Source organism: Teleopsis dalmanni, chromosome 1 (genome assembly GCF_002237135.1).
Source record: "Teleopsis dalmanni isolate 2A chromosome 1, ASM223713v2, whole genome shotgun sequence".
Lineage (NCBI taxonomy): Eukaryota > Metazoa > Arthropoda > Insecta > Diptera > Diopsidae > Teleopsis > Teleopsis dalmanni.
This window is the reverse complement of record NC_051846.1, coordinates 10451306-10472378: the sequence shown is the minus strand read 5'-3', so window position 1 is coordinate 10472378 and position 21073 is coordinate 10451306. Positions and strand designations below refer to the sequence as shown.

The 21073-nt window shown below is 28.5% G+C and overlaps 1 protein-coding gene across 1 annotated transcript in view; it reads right to left on the bottom strand.

Moving 5' to 3' along the window:
- Positions 1-21073, bottom strand: part of LOC119668911 (hippocampus abundant transcript 1 protein-like) — a 53903-nt gene extending 32830 nt beyond the window's left edge. The window contains exon 1 of the mRNA XM_038078598.1: positions 20531-21073. Within this exon, the coding sequence (XP_037934526.1) occupies positions 20531-20611 (81 nt within the window). The 5' untranslated portion in view covers positions 20612-21073. The remainder of the gene's footprint in view (positions 1-20530) is intronic.

Sequence of the window (21073 nt, the reverse complement as noted above, 5' to 3'; positions counted from 1 at the left end):
TATTTACTTATAGACAACTTATACACTAAGTATTGCACAACAATGCTGCAGTAGAACATGGCAGGAAATCAAGAGTACATATTGAATTTTATTCCTAATGAAAGGCCTACATGAAAGGAATATTGTACAACCGAAAATAATTTCAATAAATTTATTTTCATTCCGTTTTACTTTTTTCTGAGAATTTCTTTTTTCAATTTAGTGGGACAATTGCCAAATTTTTGTAATCATCAAAACTAAACCGAAAACCAATTTAAACAAAAGCAATAAACAAACGTACATTATTAAATATGTGACGATGTAACAACAGCACACCGCATAAGCGAAGCTACCGGGAGGTATATGCTTCTCTATAGGTCAATAATAGATGGTAATACCAGTGGCGCCGCTAGCATAGCATGTACCTGGTGCTTCATGGCTTTTTGGCGTTCGCTTCTTACTGCGAGTGATGCTTGGGGTGCAATAGACCCTCATTGGCTCTAGTACCTACGCCACTGTATATCACTAGAGCCATATGTTGCAACCACACATTGCAATATGAACGCATACGATAACATATAAATAGGACAAAAGTGTGCAAAATCGAATGACGTGAATGCAAATGTACGCCATTTTCAGGGATATGCGGTATTGGTTGAGTGGCTGCAATAAAAAAAATTTACTACTTTCATAATGTGACGAAAATTCATTTCGATTATATGATGATTCCGTATACAAAACAAAAAGAACTGAGGTACTGTATACACTGTATAGACTGTGTACACTGTATTGTAAAACCAACGCACATATGTGGTTCAACCTTTGTGCAATAAAAAATGTACTAAAGCAAAAAGATTGTAAACTTAAAGTTCCGTGAATTTTATGGACGAATTCGTGTTTATTCAAAATTTTTTGTTTTTGCAAGACATGCTGCTGTTGCTGTTAAGTGCTGCATTTAATTAAGTTCAGCGTTGGAGTTTAGCAGCTAATAAATTTCGAAAAATAGGACGAACATAAACCTTGCCAAACTCTGAATCATTAGAATGCAAACGATAAAAAAATTTAGCTCACATAAAAGTAGTCTCAAAACAAGCAAATTTTTTATTAACAGTTAAAATTAAATATATTAAAAGCACAAATTGTCATAGCTAAATGTTTGTAAAGAGGTCAAGTCAATATAATACCCTATACGATTAGTTCCTAAAATAACGCAAAATTTTTTTCGAATTTTAATTTAAAAAAATCAATAACTTGCAAAAAGAGACATATTCAGTCTTTTTTTGCTTGCTTAGATATAAACTCACTGCTACCGATAAAATCTCAGTGGGTGACTACTAGAATTCTTGCTGGATTTATGACTCTGCCTGCCATTGACTTTGGCAACTTTTATGCGTTATAACTTTTACTTCAACTAAAAATCTGCTATAAATAAAAATGCCATAACATAAAAATGTCTATCATATTATTGTACGAACATGGTGTAAACATATGAAGACATTTTATGCGTTGTTTTCTATTGATTTTATTTCATTTTTCTAACTCAAACATAAACATACAAATTTTTCCTTTAATAATTTTTAGACAAGTATTTCATCTTCATCTGCTGTTTTCATAGCACATTGAACTTTCACTAATGAAGCAGCAATAAATTAATTGACAAAAAAGTAATGAATTGACTAATGGCGCATTCAATAGACAATTTGTCAATAAGCACATAATTACACGACATTAGCGCAAAGACAGCACTTAACTCTTCATCCCGGACCACAGTACGTATGAGTAACTATTTTGCTAACGATTTTAATTATTACTCATACGTACCGTTTAACGTCTAACGTTGAACGCTTGTGATAGATAATTTGAAGCAAATCGAATTAAGTGTAAATAAATACAACAACTAATGACGTCAAACTAAAATATATCGTATTACTTTTGTGCAAACAAATCATTTATTTAACGTTTTTTGTAAATTATAAATAAATTTTGTTAAATTAAATTAAATTAAATTAAATGTCCAATACTTTACACTATTGCGGTGCACATAAAAATCTTTAAATAGTGCAAAGGTTAGTTGGTCTTAACGGTACCAGTGTGTTGACAGTGTTAAAGTGCAGCGAATGCAACAAGTTACATTGCTAACTTTTTATGTAAAAAATTAAACACATTGTGCAACATTTTAGAACCGTAAATAATGCGCCTAATGCGGGTATATTGCGGTTTTATAGGTTTCTGTCTGAAGTGCATTAAAAGAGATAACGACTTTTTTTACGACATTTCTCCTCTTTTTCTACTTTTCTGGTGAACGCATTATGTGCATAACTGCATAAGCTTTATAAGATACATTTTAACGAATGCATGTCAACAAAGTCAATGAATGGATGAAATGCAATCATAAAAGCGCCATAAAACAAACGGGTAATAAAAGTAGATTTTTAATTTAATAATAATTGTTTTATTTTTTTTTTTACAGATAAAAATATTATAGTAATCTCCACACGTGTAAAAGATATGTTTAATATGCATTTATTATTGCTCAGAGTACGTAATTTTGTTATCAATTGTTAAAATTGCACTGTGGAATAATTGTTTAAAAAAATAATTGCTTAATACGTTAATAAGTTTTAATATAAGCTTTACTTAGAGGATCAACATTTCTATTAAATCAGAAACTATACTGTAAAAAATTAGTATATCATAAAGATATTCGGTAACTCGAATAGTTGATAAAGTGAATATTGCGAACCCACCTTTCTCAATTACTTTTCGGTAAGATTCTAAAACTGTTAAATAAAAGCAATAAAATGCTTTCTTTTTACTTTTTATAATATAATGAGATTTATACGTTTGATGACTTCAAACATGACCCTGATGACTTCAATGGCATAGTTTTTGATTTTTATCATTTTTTTAAAAAAGAATTGAATGAGAATTATAATTAGAACAAGATGCATAAACCTGAACGATTGTATTATGATAAAGTTGGATGATTATATTAAAAAACATATGAAGCATATAATATTTTACTACATTTTATGAACATAAATTATTTAACGAACAAGTTTTTTTAGTTTCATTCACGATCTTCTTCAAAAAAAAAACTTAAATTATACTGAAAGATATATAATCACTATTTGAAAAAATATCGAGAGTATAATTACAGGCAATATATTTGAGTTTGACAAGATATGATATTATCAATGATAACAAGATATTATCAATGATTACATACAAATCATAGCTTAGTTAGATCCTACTTGAAAAGTGAACAGTATACATTTTGTATCATATGTAGAAGTTTTAACTAACCAGTACTGCATGATTTGTGTATAGTTTTAATTTATGCCAGAATTAGATTAGGAAACTTTCTCTATAAATAACGATAAGGATCCAATTGCTTTTATAGTACGAATAGTTTCTTCTTATTTCAACAATTTATAACCTACGTGGCTTGCGACTCCTATGAACTATGGAATTTCAAGGGGAGGTTTGAACAGCATTTCATGCATCGAAATGACCATTTCGGAAGTAATAAACGGTCGCGTTTGCAACCATTTGTTGTCAATTTAAATTGCATTTTATCATAGTAATAGATTTCATGAATAATTTTCATTCTTTAATTTGCGTTACAGTCTTCTCCTCTTAAAGTATCTTTGAAATTATTGCTGAAATTTATTGTTGATTGAAAATGTATCAATAGAGTAAATTTTTTAATTGCCTTGGTACATCCACACAAAGGACATGCTAAGAGACCTTAGAATAGACCCGGTCAAAAAATACATTAGGGACAGAGCGCTGAAGCTATTCGCGAAAACCGACAGGCTGCCCTACTTAGCACATTCTAATCTCAGAATAATCTTTAGCCGCACGAGGCGGTACGCAGATCTTAGATCAGTCATCGAATAATCATGAAGATTTGAGAAATACTCAAATTAGTCAGTGAGATGGGTGGGACTCTGCAGAAACCCCTCAGCTATCATAGAGTAAAAGTGCCCAGATACATTAACTCGGAAAAGGCTCAACATAAGATCAATGTTGGATATTCTCTAGTGCCACCAGATATGTAAGATTCTTAGTAGATATTGGTTAATAAAGGTCATAATTTTGAATTGGATTGAAGTGGTACGGTTTAATGTTTCACTTCCATAAAATAAAAACTTCTTTATGTTAGTATTGAATATGAAAATATGAAAAGGTTATAGAACCACAGTTCCATATCTTTTAAAGTTCAATAATCACATTAAATCGATTTTTACGAGTCACAAACTGACGCAATATTTATTATTTATTTATGCCAATTTCTTGTAAAAATAGTTTCAGTCTAAATATTGGCGATACATTTTGATTTACTTTTGTAAATAATACGTTTTCGTACGTAAAGAAATAAAAATAAATATTGCAAAATGGAATTACATGGACTTGTTTTTTTTTAACCTTAATTAACACTGACGGCATATCATTTTACCACACTGTTAATTTTATATTAAGTTATATTTTATAAATATTTTTGCCCATTATGACGCCAACTTACAGGTTATTTAAAATATGAAATGTGTTGGTAAATATTAAAAATATATTCACACTTTCCCATTACAGTCCATGACAATCAAAGCAAGTGTTCAGAACCGCCTACGTTCATACCGCATCCTTTCATTGGGATGCAACATGCACAACAGAAAGAAGTGAAGGCTGTATTCAACCTCCGGCATAAAAGAAAAATAATTGATCAATAAAACTTTTCAAATACCCGTACACACACCACCTTATATGGAAGTGGGCGATTGTCAATGACTTCTCCATTTTTTACTACTTTTTACTACTAAAAGGCATTAAGCAGTTTTTTATATTCCGTATTGCGTTTCAACTACTTGAACTTAATTACCATAAATACTCTAGTAAAAAAATGTTCACTTTGTATTAGAACATAAATTTAAGAAAAAATTGCTATTTCTACTTTATGCTCTATGTGTATGCTTGGTCAACTTTATGGCAGATACTCGTTAATTTCGAAAAGGACAGACATTTGTCATTCCACTAACTTATGGTTTTTTTTCTTATAGTTCGAGTGCACAGAGTCGTCTTTAGTTCTCTTGTAAGCTGGCATTAGTACTTATGAATAATGACCTTATTTCTTTAACAATTCTTTACTCAAACTTAATACCCACAATCATTCTTACAAATTCATGGTTTCGTTCTGTTGTTGATAATAGGAAAATGATGACAATGCAAAAGTACATGAGTAGGAGGATTAGGGCAGTAGGAATATGAAGTGAAGCGAACCAAACTGCTACTTCAACGTGCTCCAAATAATTTTTTGTAAAATATTTTTATGAAATGTACTTGAGAATGGGAATATTGAATTTGTTTCCATTATCAAAAATCTTTTGATAAGAAACTAATTACTTGAAATATTTATACTGTATTGTATATAAATGTGTACTGCCTATAAATGTATATATATTTTTTATATTCACATTTAAGTTTTATTATTAAGAACAAAAAAAAAATTAATGCAAAATTGTTGTTGCTTTGCTAAGGTGAGATCTGGACATATAATACATAAATTGTATATATATAACATATATATAAATTGTAAGATATTTATACATGTATATTATTTAACTAAACAAACATATATATTTTATAATTATTTTTAAAGTATTTTTTCAATAAGTTTTGTTAGTCTTCTTTAGTTTCTTATTTACTTTGTCACGCAGACTTACTTTACCAGTTCGAAGCCTTGTGCTTTCATTAATTTCACTAATTATTTTATAATTAACACTTTTTATGAGTTTTTTAATTTTTTGTTTTTGTAAACAAAACATAATGTTTCATGTTAGATTTGTTTATGTTTTTTAATATTAAATTTTTTGGCTATTCCGAAGACTTACAATTGCACACATTCACGTTTCGCACAAAACTAAAGGAAACGTTAAAAAACAATACTCCAAATGATGTAATAAATTTGAAATAAAATTTATTTAATTAAATTTTTTTAATTCTTTTCAGCATATTAGCACGTTCAAAACAAAAACAGCTGCGAGTTAATTATTTTGTTATAAATTTTATGTAATTAACAAAATTCTGTCGGCGCCGTAATTACATTTACGCTCGCGTCTGCACATGTTTTATTTTCCATTTGGAAAAACTGTCTGGGAAAAATTTTCTGTGTGCAATTTTTCCTTTCAGTTTTCATTAAAGCTTTCGACACAGTCAAAATAAAAGGAAAACATAAAAAGCTTTTCTTTCTAAACCTCTCAATGGACACGAACTCGGATGCGGATATTGGCCAAAAGCCAAAGAGTTCGTTTGATTGAAACAATTGAAGAAGAAAATTTAATACAGAATTTGTTGCGAATATAAGAATTGAAAGAATTTCAAATATATAACAAAAACAAAAAAAAATTAAAATGAAAATTATAATACACAGTGGGAATTTTTCGGGAAATTTTCAATCAAGTTTCATTTTACGAAATGCTTATGTGATAATGGGGAAAATTTAAAAACATAAATAATTTGCTTATAATTCATACTAGAAAAAATATTTTCACTATTATTTTACGACTGATTCCTTTACGTATGAGAAGGAAACTTTATTCTACCTCATGTGTCAGTGCCCATCATTACGTAGAAGATTTAAAATCTTGGGTCCGTTTTTTTACCTACCTACAGAGTTGTCATCCTATAAAATTAGGGGCTTGGCCAAATTTATGGACATGTCAAGTTAGTTCACTTTCACTTGAATAGGGAAGTTGGGCCTTACGACGTTGTTCATACGCTGACCTCGAGTCCACTCTTTTAATATTCCTATATTATAAAAAACGATTAATCAGATGTATTCTAGATATAATTACTAGTTACAATATTACTGATCAGTTTAACATTATTTTATCACAATATCGAGCTTTCGTTCTTTTTGACCAGGAAAAATTATTGTTTCTTTTTGTTCTTAACTGAATTTACTGAAAAACAAAACTTCAAAGGAAGCTTTAACTAAAAAAAACATGCAGTTATATTATATCTCCATTTAGTTTAATTCAATAAAACAAATAAATAAAAAAAAAAATAAAATAAAAATAATAAAAAAATTCAATAAAACTTCAAAGGAAGCTTTAACTAAAAAAAACATGCAGTTATATTATATCTCCATTTAGTTTAATTCAATAAAAACAGGTTCATACATCTTTGTCATTAAATGGAATCGAAAATTGCAGTATTTCATGTTTTTGCCGGTATAAACCATATCCATGGCAATGATATCCACTTCTGTTATGATGTGTGCTCTCACTTATGGCATCGATACATATCTAGCGGTTCCTATACGTAGATTCAGTCAAACAGTTTCAGTTACGTATCTACGTAACTTTTTTTGTTTTGTGCGCCGAGGAACAAAATGCCTTACGCACAGACCATAATCCAATGCCCCAAAAAGTGAGAGCCCTATTCTCACGAAATAAACCCCCACACCCCCTTAGTCCTGGAGACCTTGTCCTACTATAGCTATATGATAATAATAATTTTATAATAATAATAATAACCTAAACACAAAATATATTTTACATTTACATACGTTTTATTACTCAAACCATGTGTTGCAGATGATATAGTAAAGCAATTTTTTGTTAAAATGTGAATTAAATTGTGCTTATATATTAAGTTTAAATTTTAATATATTCGAAATCAAGATAATTCAACCGAAATCATTAAAAAGTTTTGAGCAAAATACAATTTCCTAAATTTTTTTATTTTATTAAAATTAAAATATATAACGCAATTAAGAAACTTTTTAATTGATATCGCATTTTTAAATATTAATTAAATTAAATTTTCTCAAAATGAATTGCAATGTATAAATTAAGTAAAACAACTGTAAACAAAATATTTCCCATTATAATTTTTTTGCATAAGTAGCTTTCGGTTTTTACTTTCACTCTCGTCGCTCAATAAATTCTGCTAAACAAGAGCCAATTATAAAACTCCTAGTAAACTTATTTCACTTTCATGCAATGTTTATGTCCCATATACCTACATTAAACATAAACAAAACCTCAAAAATTTCCTCTTGAAAGCACAAAGTCTCCTTACTCGAGGAAAATGTCAAACACAAACTTTCGCAGCGCCTCAAACCTACCACAAGCGAAACGGAATGCAGTGTGCTTATAAGCAAATAGCCCAGCGAGAAATCAGTAGACCACTCAAAGTGTCACACAATTCAAGTTGTTTGGTTTGTGTGCGCATTGATGGCAATAGCCCAACAAGAAAAGAGTAGACCACTCAAAGTGTCACATTGTTTAAGTTGTTTCTTTCATGTTTGCAGTGACATTTTGTACTGCGTTTGCGTTGTTGAGTGCGTCTTTGGTGCAAATGTACCCGGCATTGAGTAAAAATTTATTAAAAACGCTTAAAAGCTCAAGCGTCATGTTGAAAATATATACGAAAAAAGAAAAGAGAATTAGTTTGTGCGACTGTGCGAAAATTCAAATTTATGAATGAAATTCTTTACAAATGCCAACGTAAGTGTTGGAAAAGGTTGTTAGAAAATAATAGAGGGATATTTTCATTTTTACACTGAATAAATGTATGACTTGAATTGCAATAAACGCAATAATTCATTTAATCTAATTTGTTTGATTGTATATAGAAATAAATTAGAAATAAAAAAAAAACAAAAATTATATATTATTTTTATTAAATATCATTTTATAAATCAAAATGAAAACCTGGAAGATCTATTTCAAAACACATTGATATTTCGATTTATTATAATAAGTCAATGACAGTTTAAGGGTATTATAACCAGTTATTAATAATAACTGTTGTTCTTTGTTAACTAGTTTGAAATAATCACACTATATTGATATTAAATGTAATTATTAATACGGTTACTAACTGATACATTGGTGATTTAATGATAACTAGTTTGAAATAATCATTATTAAATCACCAATGTATCAGTTAGTAACCGTATTAATAATTACATTTAATATCAATATAGTGTGATTGCTTCCTGTTTTTTTGTCACATTTAATACTTTTGTTGATAAATCTATGAATAAAAGTTTTTTAACGTTTAAATAAAGAGTTAATTTCAGCATTAAATATTTCATTGTAACAAGTGTTTTGCGGATTAGCTGAGTACAAAAGTCAACTAGAATTTTGTTCCACATGTACATTTTTAAACAAGTGGATATACATTACAAGGCCATAGCGACGCCTGACTCAACTATTCATGATATGAAATATAAAATAATATTCAAACTTGAAAAAGACAATGAATCATGCTTAGGCATTCCCGCATTTATTTACAAAATATGAATATTTTCTACAGGTGGATCGAAAGTCAAATTAATTTTGGAAAATTTGTGAATAATTCATGCACTTGAATATGAGAAAATAATTTACATAACGCACCAATTTTCTAGTATATATTCTTTCTTCTTACACATGCTACACTTTCTTCTTAAAACCCTATGTAAAAACACTTCTTCCTATTACAATAGTACGTATAAACAAAATGATATGTGAATAGTAAGCAAACGAATGCATTTCGAATAAATGAATGTTAGGATCTAAAATATTTCCAGTTTAATATTTATAATACACATAACATAATACAGAAGAAGCAGTTGTTGTTAGTGTCATGTTTTTCTCCTTGATATTGTTCAATACACGATGCTTATAACATGAAGGAGTTATTTTATGCATTTAATAATTTATGATTAAATGACACTATTCATGAGTTATTTTATGACTCTATCACTCTAATAATAAATATGCATTGAAGATATCAAAGATAATATTAGCGCAATTTGCCAGGCTACGGATATTCTCTAAAACATTTTTTAATGTTACATATATAGAAAATTTTTGATAAATGAATTTAATTCAAGTTAAATGGGCCGAACAATTGATTCCCAACAATTTACATAAGAAAGACTGACACTATTGATGTACGTTAAACTAAGGAGGGATTTCAATTTAAGGTATCTGTTTTCCTGCCCCAACGCACACACCAAACTGAGTTTAATCGACTTTTGACCCCACCACATAAAAATGAATAGATTTTTATGTCTTGATCCTGGTTGACTTTAATTTAAATCCCATCCAATCTTCATTCTATTTTATTTTCAAAATTATCCCCTTCCCTCTCTCACAACCTATATCTATTCATATCCCAATCCATCTTGTTATTTTCGTCTTGTAATTCCTTTCATGCTATTACAGAAATTAACTGAAAGACTAATATGGATTAAATGAAATTTTGATTTTGGTTTTTAGCTTTTAATTGGAAAGTCAACTCTAACTTTAAAAATGTGAAATTTCGATATAGTTTTTAGATTTTTATTCAAGGGTTAAAGCTATCAGTTAATGATCTTCACTAAATCTTGCGGAAAACACTGGATAACGGATCATTCGCAACTAATTAACAACATTAGAAAGACTTCTTGAGATATATGACACTTGAAGTCCTAATTTTAAAGTAGTAATGATTGTTGTTTTGAAGATTGTGATTATTTGAGAACTATTAAGTTTAATTCTAGGGTAAGATATATAAAAATGTTATTTTTCTAATATCAGTAATAGCCATTAGTAGTAAAAATAGCTAAAGAGAACCATTCTATATACTAGAAAGGAAATCAATTTACGTTGGAAATATTACCTAAAATTCAAAATAATAACAAAACGAAAGTCACATTAATAAAATATAAAATCACGATAAAATTACTAAATTTATTTATCTGTAATAATCACTAAACCTGTGTGAATGGAAGGTTCATTAATTTATTGTGAAGTGGGGAGGCATGTTATGACATGGAATGATGTATTCGCTGTTAAATTCGTCGTAAGAAGTGCGCGTCTCATCAATATTTCATGCCTTAATAACCCAGAATGCCCAGAATGCGAGCAACTGGCAACTGACAACTGGCAACCGGCAGCAAACAACAATAACACACGAAAAAGTCAACAACATGTGGTAAATAAACTTTAACTTATTGTCAACCAAGTGTGTTTCTAACTGTTAAAGTTGATTTGTGATTGTTGTTGTTGTTGTTGGCGTTGCTGTTGTTATTGTTGGTTTGGCTATGATTGTTGCGGTTTGTCGTTATAAATAATGACAAAGTTGCACGCAATCAAATTAGCAGCGTAATAGGAACTTTTTGCCAAACTCAGATTTTGTATATTTACTTTAATTATTTAAAAGCCAAACTAAGTTAGTGAGTATTTGAAATAAAATTGTGCGAATAACAAAAAGTTAGTTACAGCTTTCGGAAAGGGAAATATAAGGCAGCTGTGAAGGTGTAACAAGTAAATTACGATTCATGGCGCTGTTTAGCACACCCAAAATTGTGTCAGCTTTGAAGGATTTACAATAGATTAATTTGCATACTCAAATAGATATTAGATAAGGTACGAAAGATGGGTGATGTACACCATCTATGCGTATTAAGAAATTGTTATTGATTTCTAGATTTCTTTGTGACGTTATTTGTTAAAAATAAGCTTGTGTAAGTGAAAATAAACAATCAACTTTTTACTCATAAGACAATGTCTTTCAAGGGACACACCTATATGACATCTTCTGGATGACACTTTTTAGCAAGAAATTCAGCACAAAATAAAAATTAATTGTCTGACACAGAAGATGGTATACATAAGTAGTAGAATAAATGAAGCCGGTTGTAATGGTTTTTCCCACATATTTCTATATTTTCGTTTACCATGTCTATTAACACTATGTGAAATATATTCTTGCTTATAAAAGATTGCTGCTCTCGAAGTATGCTTACTTTCCACATATGTGGACGTCGCAATAAAATATCAACAAGTAAAGTAATCCAAAACTGTTGCATCTGTCGATCCATATCTGCTTATCATAAATACATCGATAATTATTGCAACAGGGGCTCCATATTTACAGTCGACTATAGAAGACTTTTAGTCACTGATGCATTATTCTCTGAGATACAATATCTTCATAGCAATTTCATCACCAAAAAAAACGCCGTCTCTCTCATCTCCCAGTGTTATGACCTAGCTAGGATTGTTAAGGTTAAACTCATTTGGGTTCATGGTCACAGGGATATCCCGGGGAATTGTAAGGCAGACGACCCCGCCAAGACAGGCGCTCTTCTCCCTACCATTAACTTCTCAGATATAGGCGTTCCAGTTGCTACAGTTAAACAAAAATACCTGAGCATAGCCAAGCAATACTGGGCTGACGAATCTCAATGTCAAATTTTTAGATTGACTTAGTCTAATTTAGACAAGAAACGAACTAGTTAGCTACTACCACTAAGGCGGACCCTGCTTAGCACCACGGTATCTGTGCTAACGGAAAACTGCGAAATAGGAAGGCATGCTATGCGACTGGGGCTACCCTATAATGATTTTTAGCGACGTTGTGGCTCTGAGGGTGAGGAGGATACCGTGCTCCATCTCATGTGTCAGTGACTTCCTTAGCTAAAAGAAGATTAAAGACCTTTGGATCCCTTTTTCTCACTGATCTGACTGAGCTGTCATCCTGTAATGTTATAACCCTTTTTGGCCGAACATCGATCTTCAACGAACCAAATTTGGATAAAGATAAGTGTTTGTTTCAGAGAATCTATTCATGATACACTGAAAACTCTCTTCGGCGAATACCCACCATTTGTTACTCAACATTTGTTCGTTGAAGAGCGGTTTCCGACCAATAGGAGTTCCATTGCTCCAAAGTTTAACTATTTTTTAAATAAATTTAAAGAGTAGTAATGTTATAAGTACTTTTCATTTCATTATTGAGCTTATATAAAGTTGATAACTAATTTATTCCAACTAGTTCTTAATGGAAGATTTAATTTGTTTTAAATTGAATTACATCAAATTAATAAAAACTTCAAGTCAATTAATTAGTTACACATGATTATATTGTTATCAAGTATTGTTATCCATGATATATAGTCACAGCTTTCTTAGAATCTTATCTATTTTTACAATTTTGAGAATACATTCTTTTCGGTATATGTTTCAATAAATTAAACTATAGTAATTACTTAGTTTCTGTCTCTTTCATATATAATTTTCTTAATTATTTTTCACAAAAGTAAATATTTAATATATAAACGTTCATTGGTTAATGGCAAAAATAAACTACGTAAATCACAAGGTCAGTTTAATGTGAAATTAAGTATTAGTTCTACACCATTTGTCACTGATTCATTACTCTATAATTAATGTCATTTTCATTTCCTTAAATAATATTCAATAAACCATAAAAACCACAAGCTACCAATGCATTAAAAGTAATGTTGGCCTCTGAAAATGGGTGGTTATTATTTAAATCTTTATTAATCAAAGCATAGCTTGAAACTCCAAGTTCAATGACCGAAAATGAGTTTTCAATAAAACAATCAGAAACAAATTAAAAACAGAAAATAAACAAAATACAATAAATAAATATTTCATCGAAAACGAAAGTCTCTCGCAGATACTAAAAAATTGTTAATCGCATGAGATACAAAACAAAAAAAATTAATATCAAAACAAACATTAAAAATGGTAAAGCATTGTATCTCGACTCGAAGAGATACTACTTAACAATTTCAAGTTCAAAAGAACATGATAAATGGTAAAAGTAACTAATAGAATATGTCATGCATATGCATGAGATATTTTTTGTTTAGAAGATTACTAAATTACTTCATATTCGAGTCAAATTATGTTTGATAATGAGATGAACCAGGTAGCATGCGAAATCAGATACTATTTTAATTTTGAAAATAGTATTTTTTTTTGTTTCTGGATTTACAACTCTTTATATTTGCTTAACCATCTCTAGATCTTATTCAGTAACTTTATTTTTTGCAAGATCATCAGATATGTACGAGATAATTTCTGTGTATATCTTATCACATTTTCCACTTCTACTACTTTTTGCAATACTTTCAACTTAACAAATTTAATCATATCATAGTTTAATAATAAAATTATTATTTATTTTATTTAACTACAAATAATAAGTCTCTGCTGAACATAGAAATAAACCAGAGATATTTATTTCTACTACAATCAGATAATCATAAGTGCCACTAAAATATAGTGCAATATAAAACTAAATAAGTCTATTGCTCAACATAGAAATAAAAAGAGCAAACTTGGTATATATAACCTCTAATTAAAAACTCTTACCAAACTGAATGGTTTGCGGCTCCTCATAAACAATTTTGAGAATAAATACTAACTATATGTTTAACAATATAGTACTAGAATGAACAATCAAGCGGTGTTTAGTATTCCTTTTTATTATTAATTGTCCTTTATCAATATTAAAAAAAGTTTTACAAAAAGTTCCAGAACACATTGAAATTTAATAATAATGTAGTAATATACATATATAGTAATATAGTAATATACAATATAAAGCACCTTTGGTACAATATACCAAAGCTGCGAACCACATAAATTTCTGAAGTAGTTTAGTTCAGTAGTCTGATGCTCTAAACCGTTAGGTTTAAATAGGCTAGGTTTAAAAGCCTATTTATCTTACCTACGTACCTGTGTTTCCAGGCTACAATGATTTGATACGATTTAAAAAAAGTCGAAGAATTCGATATAGTAAAAATGGTTTGGCTTAGAACTGATTATCAATCTCATATGTTACCGGCACAAATACAAAATTAGTTATTCAATATTGTTTAATACACCATTAGAATAAGTGACCATCAGTAAATATTCAAAATGAGCACCCCGCAACTTTTTTTGTTCCCTACATTTAATAAAATTTATAAACAAAATTTTTTTCAGAGAGGAACCATATATTTAAGAAATTAGGAAGACTGAAAGATATGCAGAGATTCCATATGCAAGTTGGCACCCTTCAACGAAGACAAAAAATTTTACTTTTTTGAGAATCTTTGCCAGCACAAGAACCTCACTTCAAAGAACATTGTTGGGTTTACTAAATGCTTAATATAGTTTTTAAACCTCTTATATGGTAACACAATGGGCCAATAAACCAATAGATCGCCAGTATAGCTTTACCTAACATAAAATTAACTCAACATGTTTTTTGGAAGATATACTCTACTCTATTCTGTTGGTGGACTTAACAAATTAATTTTCTTTAGTTACAAATATCTATTATTAGTTAGCAACAAATATCTAATATTATATATCGAATTTTGTTCAAACATTTATATTCATAATATCAGTTATGTTGCTCACCAACCAAATTAATTGAAAATACATATCAGATAATGTAGTAATTATATCAAAACGGAATCGAATCCAATGTGATAATAGCTGTGTTTCAGCAAACATGATCCGCTCAATTTTACATGCAAAACAAAAACAATGGGGTGAACCAGCAATTGATCTAGTTCACTTTCTGGTTCAATGTGGAATGTGTGTAAAAGATAAAAGTGGAACGTATTTTAATGCAAATGAGGTTGGCAATGCGATGCAACGGTGCAGTAAAATTATAAACAAATCTACATTTATATTTATTTATTATTGATTTTATTTATTTATTATTTATTTTATGTACTTATTTATTTAATATGTCGTTATTATTTATTTCTTTGTTTAAAATAATGTTTTAACTATTACTATAATTAAAATTATTACCTTATTTATTTACGTTTTATTACTATTGAAAAAGTGTTGTTTGATAATTTATTAAAATCAATTAATTTGAAATGAAATGAAATTAAGTTGAATACATTTATTTAATTAAAACAGAACAATACATAAGGATCCAGGCTCTCCAACATAAACGTTTATAAAAAAACCATTTTCATCGCAAACTATCTGCAAGATTAAGCTATAGTCATGCTTTCTTTTGAAATAAGCCTATTTGCTATGGTGTGGTGCATTTATTTTTACATGTGTACTGTCTATGCAACCAATTACGAACAGGATTTTTTTTGAAGTTTCCACTTTTGCATTATTAGCAAGTGCGTATTTAATAAATTAGTGTCCAATTGATATAAGCTAAACACTAGTTCTTTCAATTATCCTCCATACAGAAGCTCTTGGTATGCCAAAACAAATACCAAATTCGCAAAAAGTATTCATATTTGCCATATACCACAAAAATATGTAAATTTCCTTCATTGCTCTAGTTCAATTGTGACCTCCACGGTTATTTTGTATTTGCTAATTGGATTTTATTAACAAATCTATTAAAATATGAATCATAATTAATATATAGCAATTGTATTTGTTATGCGCAAATATCAATCAAATAATCTTTAACGGAACAATTATTGATCGTTTCCATAAAATTTCCACTTTATGCATGCTGATGCACTTCATCCCTTGAGCTTAATACACTTGGACTAGTGTTTAAAAAGAAAATGGAGGAGTCAGTTTTGCTCGATAATTCTAATAAAAATCTGCAATTTCCATTTATTTACTATAGAATTAAATTTAAGTTTTTAAGTAAATACTAAATAAAAACTTACATTTCGTACTTCAGACATTTCAACAGATTTTATTTATTTTCCAAGTTTTAGATTTTTTGTATTCAAAATTTTCTCACTTTATTTTTTTAGCGCCAAAATTATTCACATAAATCAAAAAATTTTGTACACAAACCCAACTGGCATATTTCATGCGTTGCCAATTATTTTCAAACGTGATCCGTATCGTTTCAGCAAAGATGATTCAGATCATTGAGCGGATCATGTTTGCTGAACGCCAGTCTATGACAGCTTTTCTTTTGATTTTTGTGAGATATATTTTGCACTAAAAATAAGTAAGAAATTTGTGAATAACAAAATCTAAAAATAGAAAAAATTAAACTGTTGAGCTGGTGAAGTATTAAATGTAATTTTTATTTAGTATTTACTTTTAAAACTTAAATTAATTCTATAGTTAATAATGAAAATTGCAAATTTTTATAGAATCATCAAGCGAAACTGACTCTTCCATTCCCTTTTTAAATACCTAGTTCAAGTGTATTATCAGGCATGGATATAGTGGAAGTTTTGTGGAAACGATCAATAATTCTTTCGTTAAAGATTATTTGATTGATATTTGCACATAAAAAATACAATTGCTATATATTAATTATGTTTCATATTTTAATAGATTTGTTAATAAATTCCAATCAGCAAATGCAAAATAACCGTGATGATCACAATCGGACGAGACCAATGAAGGAATTTTATATATATATGGCAAATATGAATACTTTTTGCGAATTTGGTATTTGTTTTGGCATACCAAAAGCTTCTGTATGGAGAATAAAAGAACTAGTGTTTAGCGTATATCAATTGGACACTAATTTATAAAATACGCACTTGCTAATAATGCAAAAGTGGAAACTTCGAAAAAATTCCCGTTAGTAATTGGTTGCATAGACAGTACACATGTAAAAATAAATGCACCACACCATAGCAAATAGGCTTATTTCAAAAGAAAGCATGACTATAGCTTAATATTGCAGGCAGTTTGCGATGAAAATGATTTTTTTATAAACGTTTATGTTGGAGAGCCTGGATCCTTATGTATTGTTCTGTTTTAATTAAATAAATGTATTCAACTTAATTTATATATATTCATTTCAAATTAATTGATTTTAATAAATTATCAAACAACACTTTTTCAATAATAATAAAACGTAAATAAATAAGGTAATAATTTTAATTATAGTAATAGTTAAAACATTATTTTAAACAAAGAAATAAATAATAACGACATATTAAATAAATAAGTACATAAAATAAATAATAAATAAATAAAATCAATAATAAATAAATATAAATGTAGATTTGTTTATAATTTTACTGCACCGTTGCATCGCATTGCCAACCTCATTTGCATTAAAATACGTTCCACTTTTATCTTTTACACACATTCCACATTGAACCAGAAAGTGAACCAGATCAATTGCTGGTTCACCCCATTGTTTTTGTTTTGCATGTAAAATTGAGCGGATCATGTTTGCTGAAACACAGCTAATGTTGTCAGAAATTATATATATATACGCGTGAACGCTAAAATGAACTTTACTTATAATTAAAAGTAATGGATTTATATACATATATAAACTATGTATATAAAAAATATACTATAAAAAATTATTATCAATTAATAAAACTATATTTTTTATAACATTACAATCAATCCGTTAATTAAAAATGATTTTCAAAAGTTTAAAAAAAAAGAGAACTAATAAAATATTTCAAAAAAAAAAAAAAGGGCTAATAAAATATCTAAAAATCAATGACGAATTTTTGAATAGTAAAATTATATTGTTTTTAATATGTGTGAACGCTCACAAGTTCATATATGAAAAGCTTACACTAAACTATATATGAAGATACAAATGTAACTACAATTACATTTATATAGAACAAATCGGCATGAAAATATGAATTTGAATTATTAAACTCATAAATATTCATAAACGAATAAATTTTAATTGCTTTATTTGAGCATACAGAATTCATGTGCTATTATATCAGCTTTTTAACAATTTAAATACATTGTTTGTTCTTTAACCTCTCCTCAAACCCTGCTCTACTCCCTCTTTATGGTATTTTTAACAAATTTTTCATTTGTGTTGTAAAATTTAATAAAGCATAAGTTTATTTGTGCTTTTATCAAATAATTTTTTCCAACAAATGCTCGTGCTTTATCATCAGATAAAATAAAAGTACTTAATTTTATCCAAATGCGAGTATTGGTCTACTGCAGTGTAAATTCATTTAAATAAATTTTAATAAGAATAAAATTTAGAAATATTCAGAAAAAAACACAAAAGAAAATTTTATCTGTTAGTTGTCAGGCGAGTGATAAGTTAAAAATAACAGAACTATTTTCATAAAATATTTTCAATAATTTTTGCATTAAAAGTATTCGCTGGTATTATCGCCATATATACGATGCTTTAGGTGGGCTGTAATGGTGATGACATGAATCAACTTAAGCATGTTGGACCATTGTATTAACGAAAAAATCTTGGACAGATTTTAACGCATAACAAAATTTTAATGTAAATAATTTAGTTATGGCCTTACAACTGGTTGAGATCCTCTAGAGAGTTAATCCCTAGCAAGTTCAAACTACGGTGCTCATACACTAGACCAGAATTTTTTAATGTTTGGCACTTCCATTATAATTTGTATGATTATTTCAGAATTGCATTGAATCGCAGGATTCCATATAATATATATAAACTCTAAATGAATTATTTATACAAAATTTAATGAATTATATTTATTGATTAAACCTTAATATTTATATTCAAATAATTAAAACTTGCAGTTATGCAAAATTAATTCTGATAAAATTTATCAGAATTTATTATATATTTTAATATAATATTTCACAAGAATTATATTACTATTATTTTTTTTAATGGGCACACTTTTCGGATTGCAATCACATATGCACTTGTAAAGTTTATTGCCATACGCTGTGTCATCGGATTATGTTACATTAGCTAATGTTTTATTTATTATAATTTTTGAATGTGTAGTAAAAATATACTACATTAAGTATTTAAGGATTGACGTGTAAAGATACTATAACGCAAAATATTTTGTTTTTCGCATTAAAAAATGGGATTTTTTGGAAAGATATTGGTACCGGTCCTACCGAAACGTATTAAACGTTTTTCCAGTTCCAATTTGGCTTAAAAAACAATACAATAGACAGTGATAAAACTTACAGCTGTTTTACTTACAGTGCTTTCGATGTATTATATCTCGATTTTCGATATTACAGGTGTTTCATATGGTTTCAATAGTCGCAACTCGAAAATTTTAATAATCAAGAAATTATACTTTAAGGCAAAACGGTACATTTACAGGAATGTTGAAAAAGTAATTGCCGTCCTTAACTGTGGTTCTGTTTTTATAGTTTGGGTAGAGTTTTTCAGTTTCAAGAAATGTTGTTTAATTTTCCTGCTGTGTAAACTGTGAGATTCCGAAGAAATTTATGGGTGAAACTTGGTCGTTGATAACAAGTGTTTATAGATAGATGATACGTCCGCTTCTAGATTCGGTTTTCAACTATAGTTTTTATTATTTATTATTATTATTATTATCTTGTGGTTATTTATTATTATTATATTTTTATTATTTTATATATAAAGACACATGTTTTATATATGGTATAATCCAAAATCATAGACAACGTAAGGTAATAGACGAAATAGGCAATATTATTTAATAATTTTTTTTTTGTGTATATAACTTCTTCATACAGAACAAAATTAAGCATTGTAATGTAAAATTTAACAACTTTAATATTAATATTATACACATGTGTACATAAAAATGTGATTACACCATAAAAAACAATCAATAAATAATAGCTAGAGATGTTAGATTACATTAGATTAGAGATTATCTTTCGCGCAATCAACTTTATATGAAATTTTAATAAAAAGTTAACTGAAAGTCCGATCAAATATCAAATAACGATTTATTTAGCAAAATTTGAAGCGAAAAGATAATTAGTACATTTTATGCTTAACGCAACTGGTGTGATTCATACACGAAATTTTATCTTTATGACTTGTCTTAGTAACTCAAAATTCTGAATTAATTTGAAAAACTTACCGTAATAACTACATCCTTAATGGTGTTGCGATTTCGTATGACCATGCCCGCCAATGGCTTTTTCATGTAAATTTTCGGCATCCTGTTTCGTAACTGTTCCGGCAACAGCCAGAACGCTTTACTTTATCCAAGAATTTCGACTGATGTGCTTCTTTGGATTAGGCGCTCTTTGAAATATCGATAAACAATGCAATCTTTTTTTATGTTTTATAAGTTTAATTAACGGCAGTCACATTGAATCAAAGGTTTCAATATTAATTCATTTATAAAATATATTAAATATATATAACCAACACGTATATGTTACACATAATTATTTACATATTTGAAGCTTATTAATTTCTCACTGTGAATGGTGAGTTTATTACTTATCAATATTTGATCGCTTCTTGCACATTTTTGTAAAACCCGTCTTTATAAAATAATTAACTTTTAAACATAAATTTTATAAAATATTTCTTATGTATTTTAAACATATTTAATAATTAATATAGAATAACGTTTCCGCTACGACTCAGAACAGAACACCACCAACAACAACTA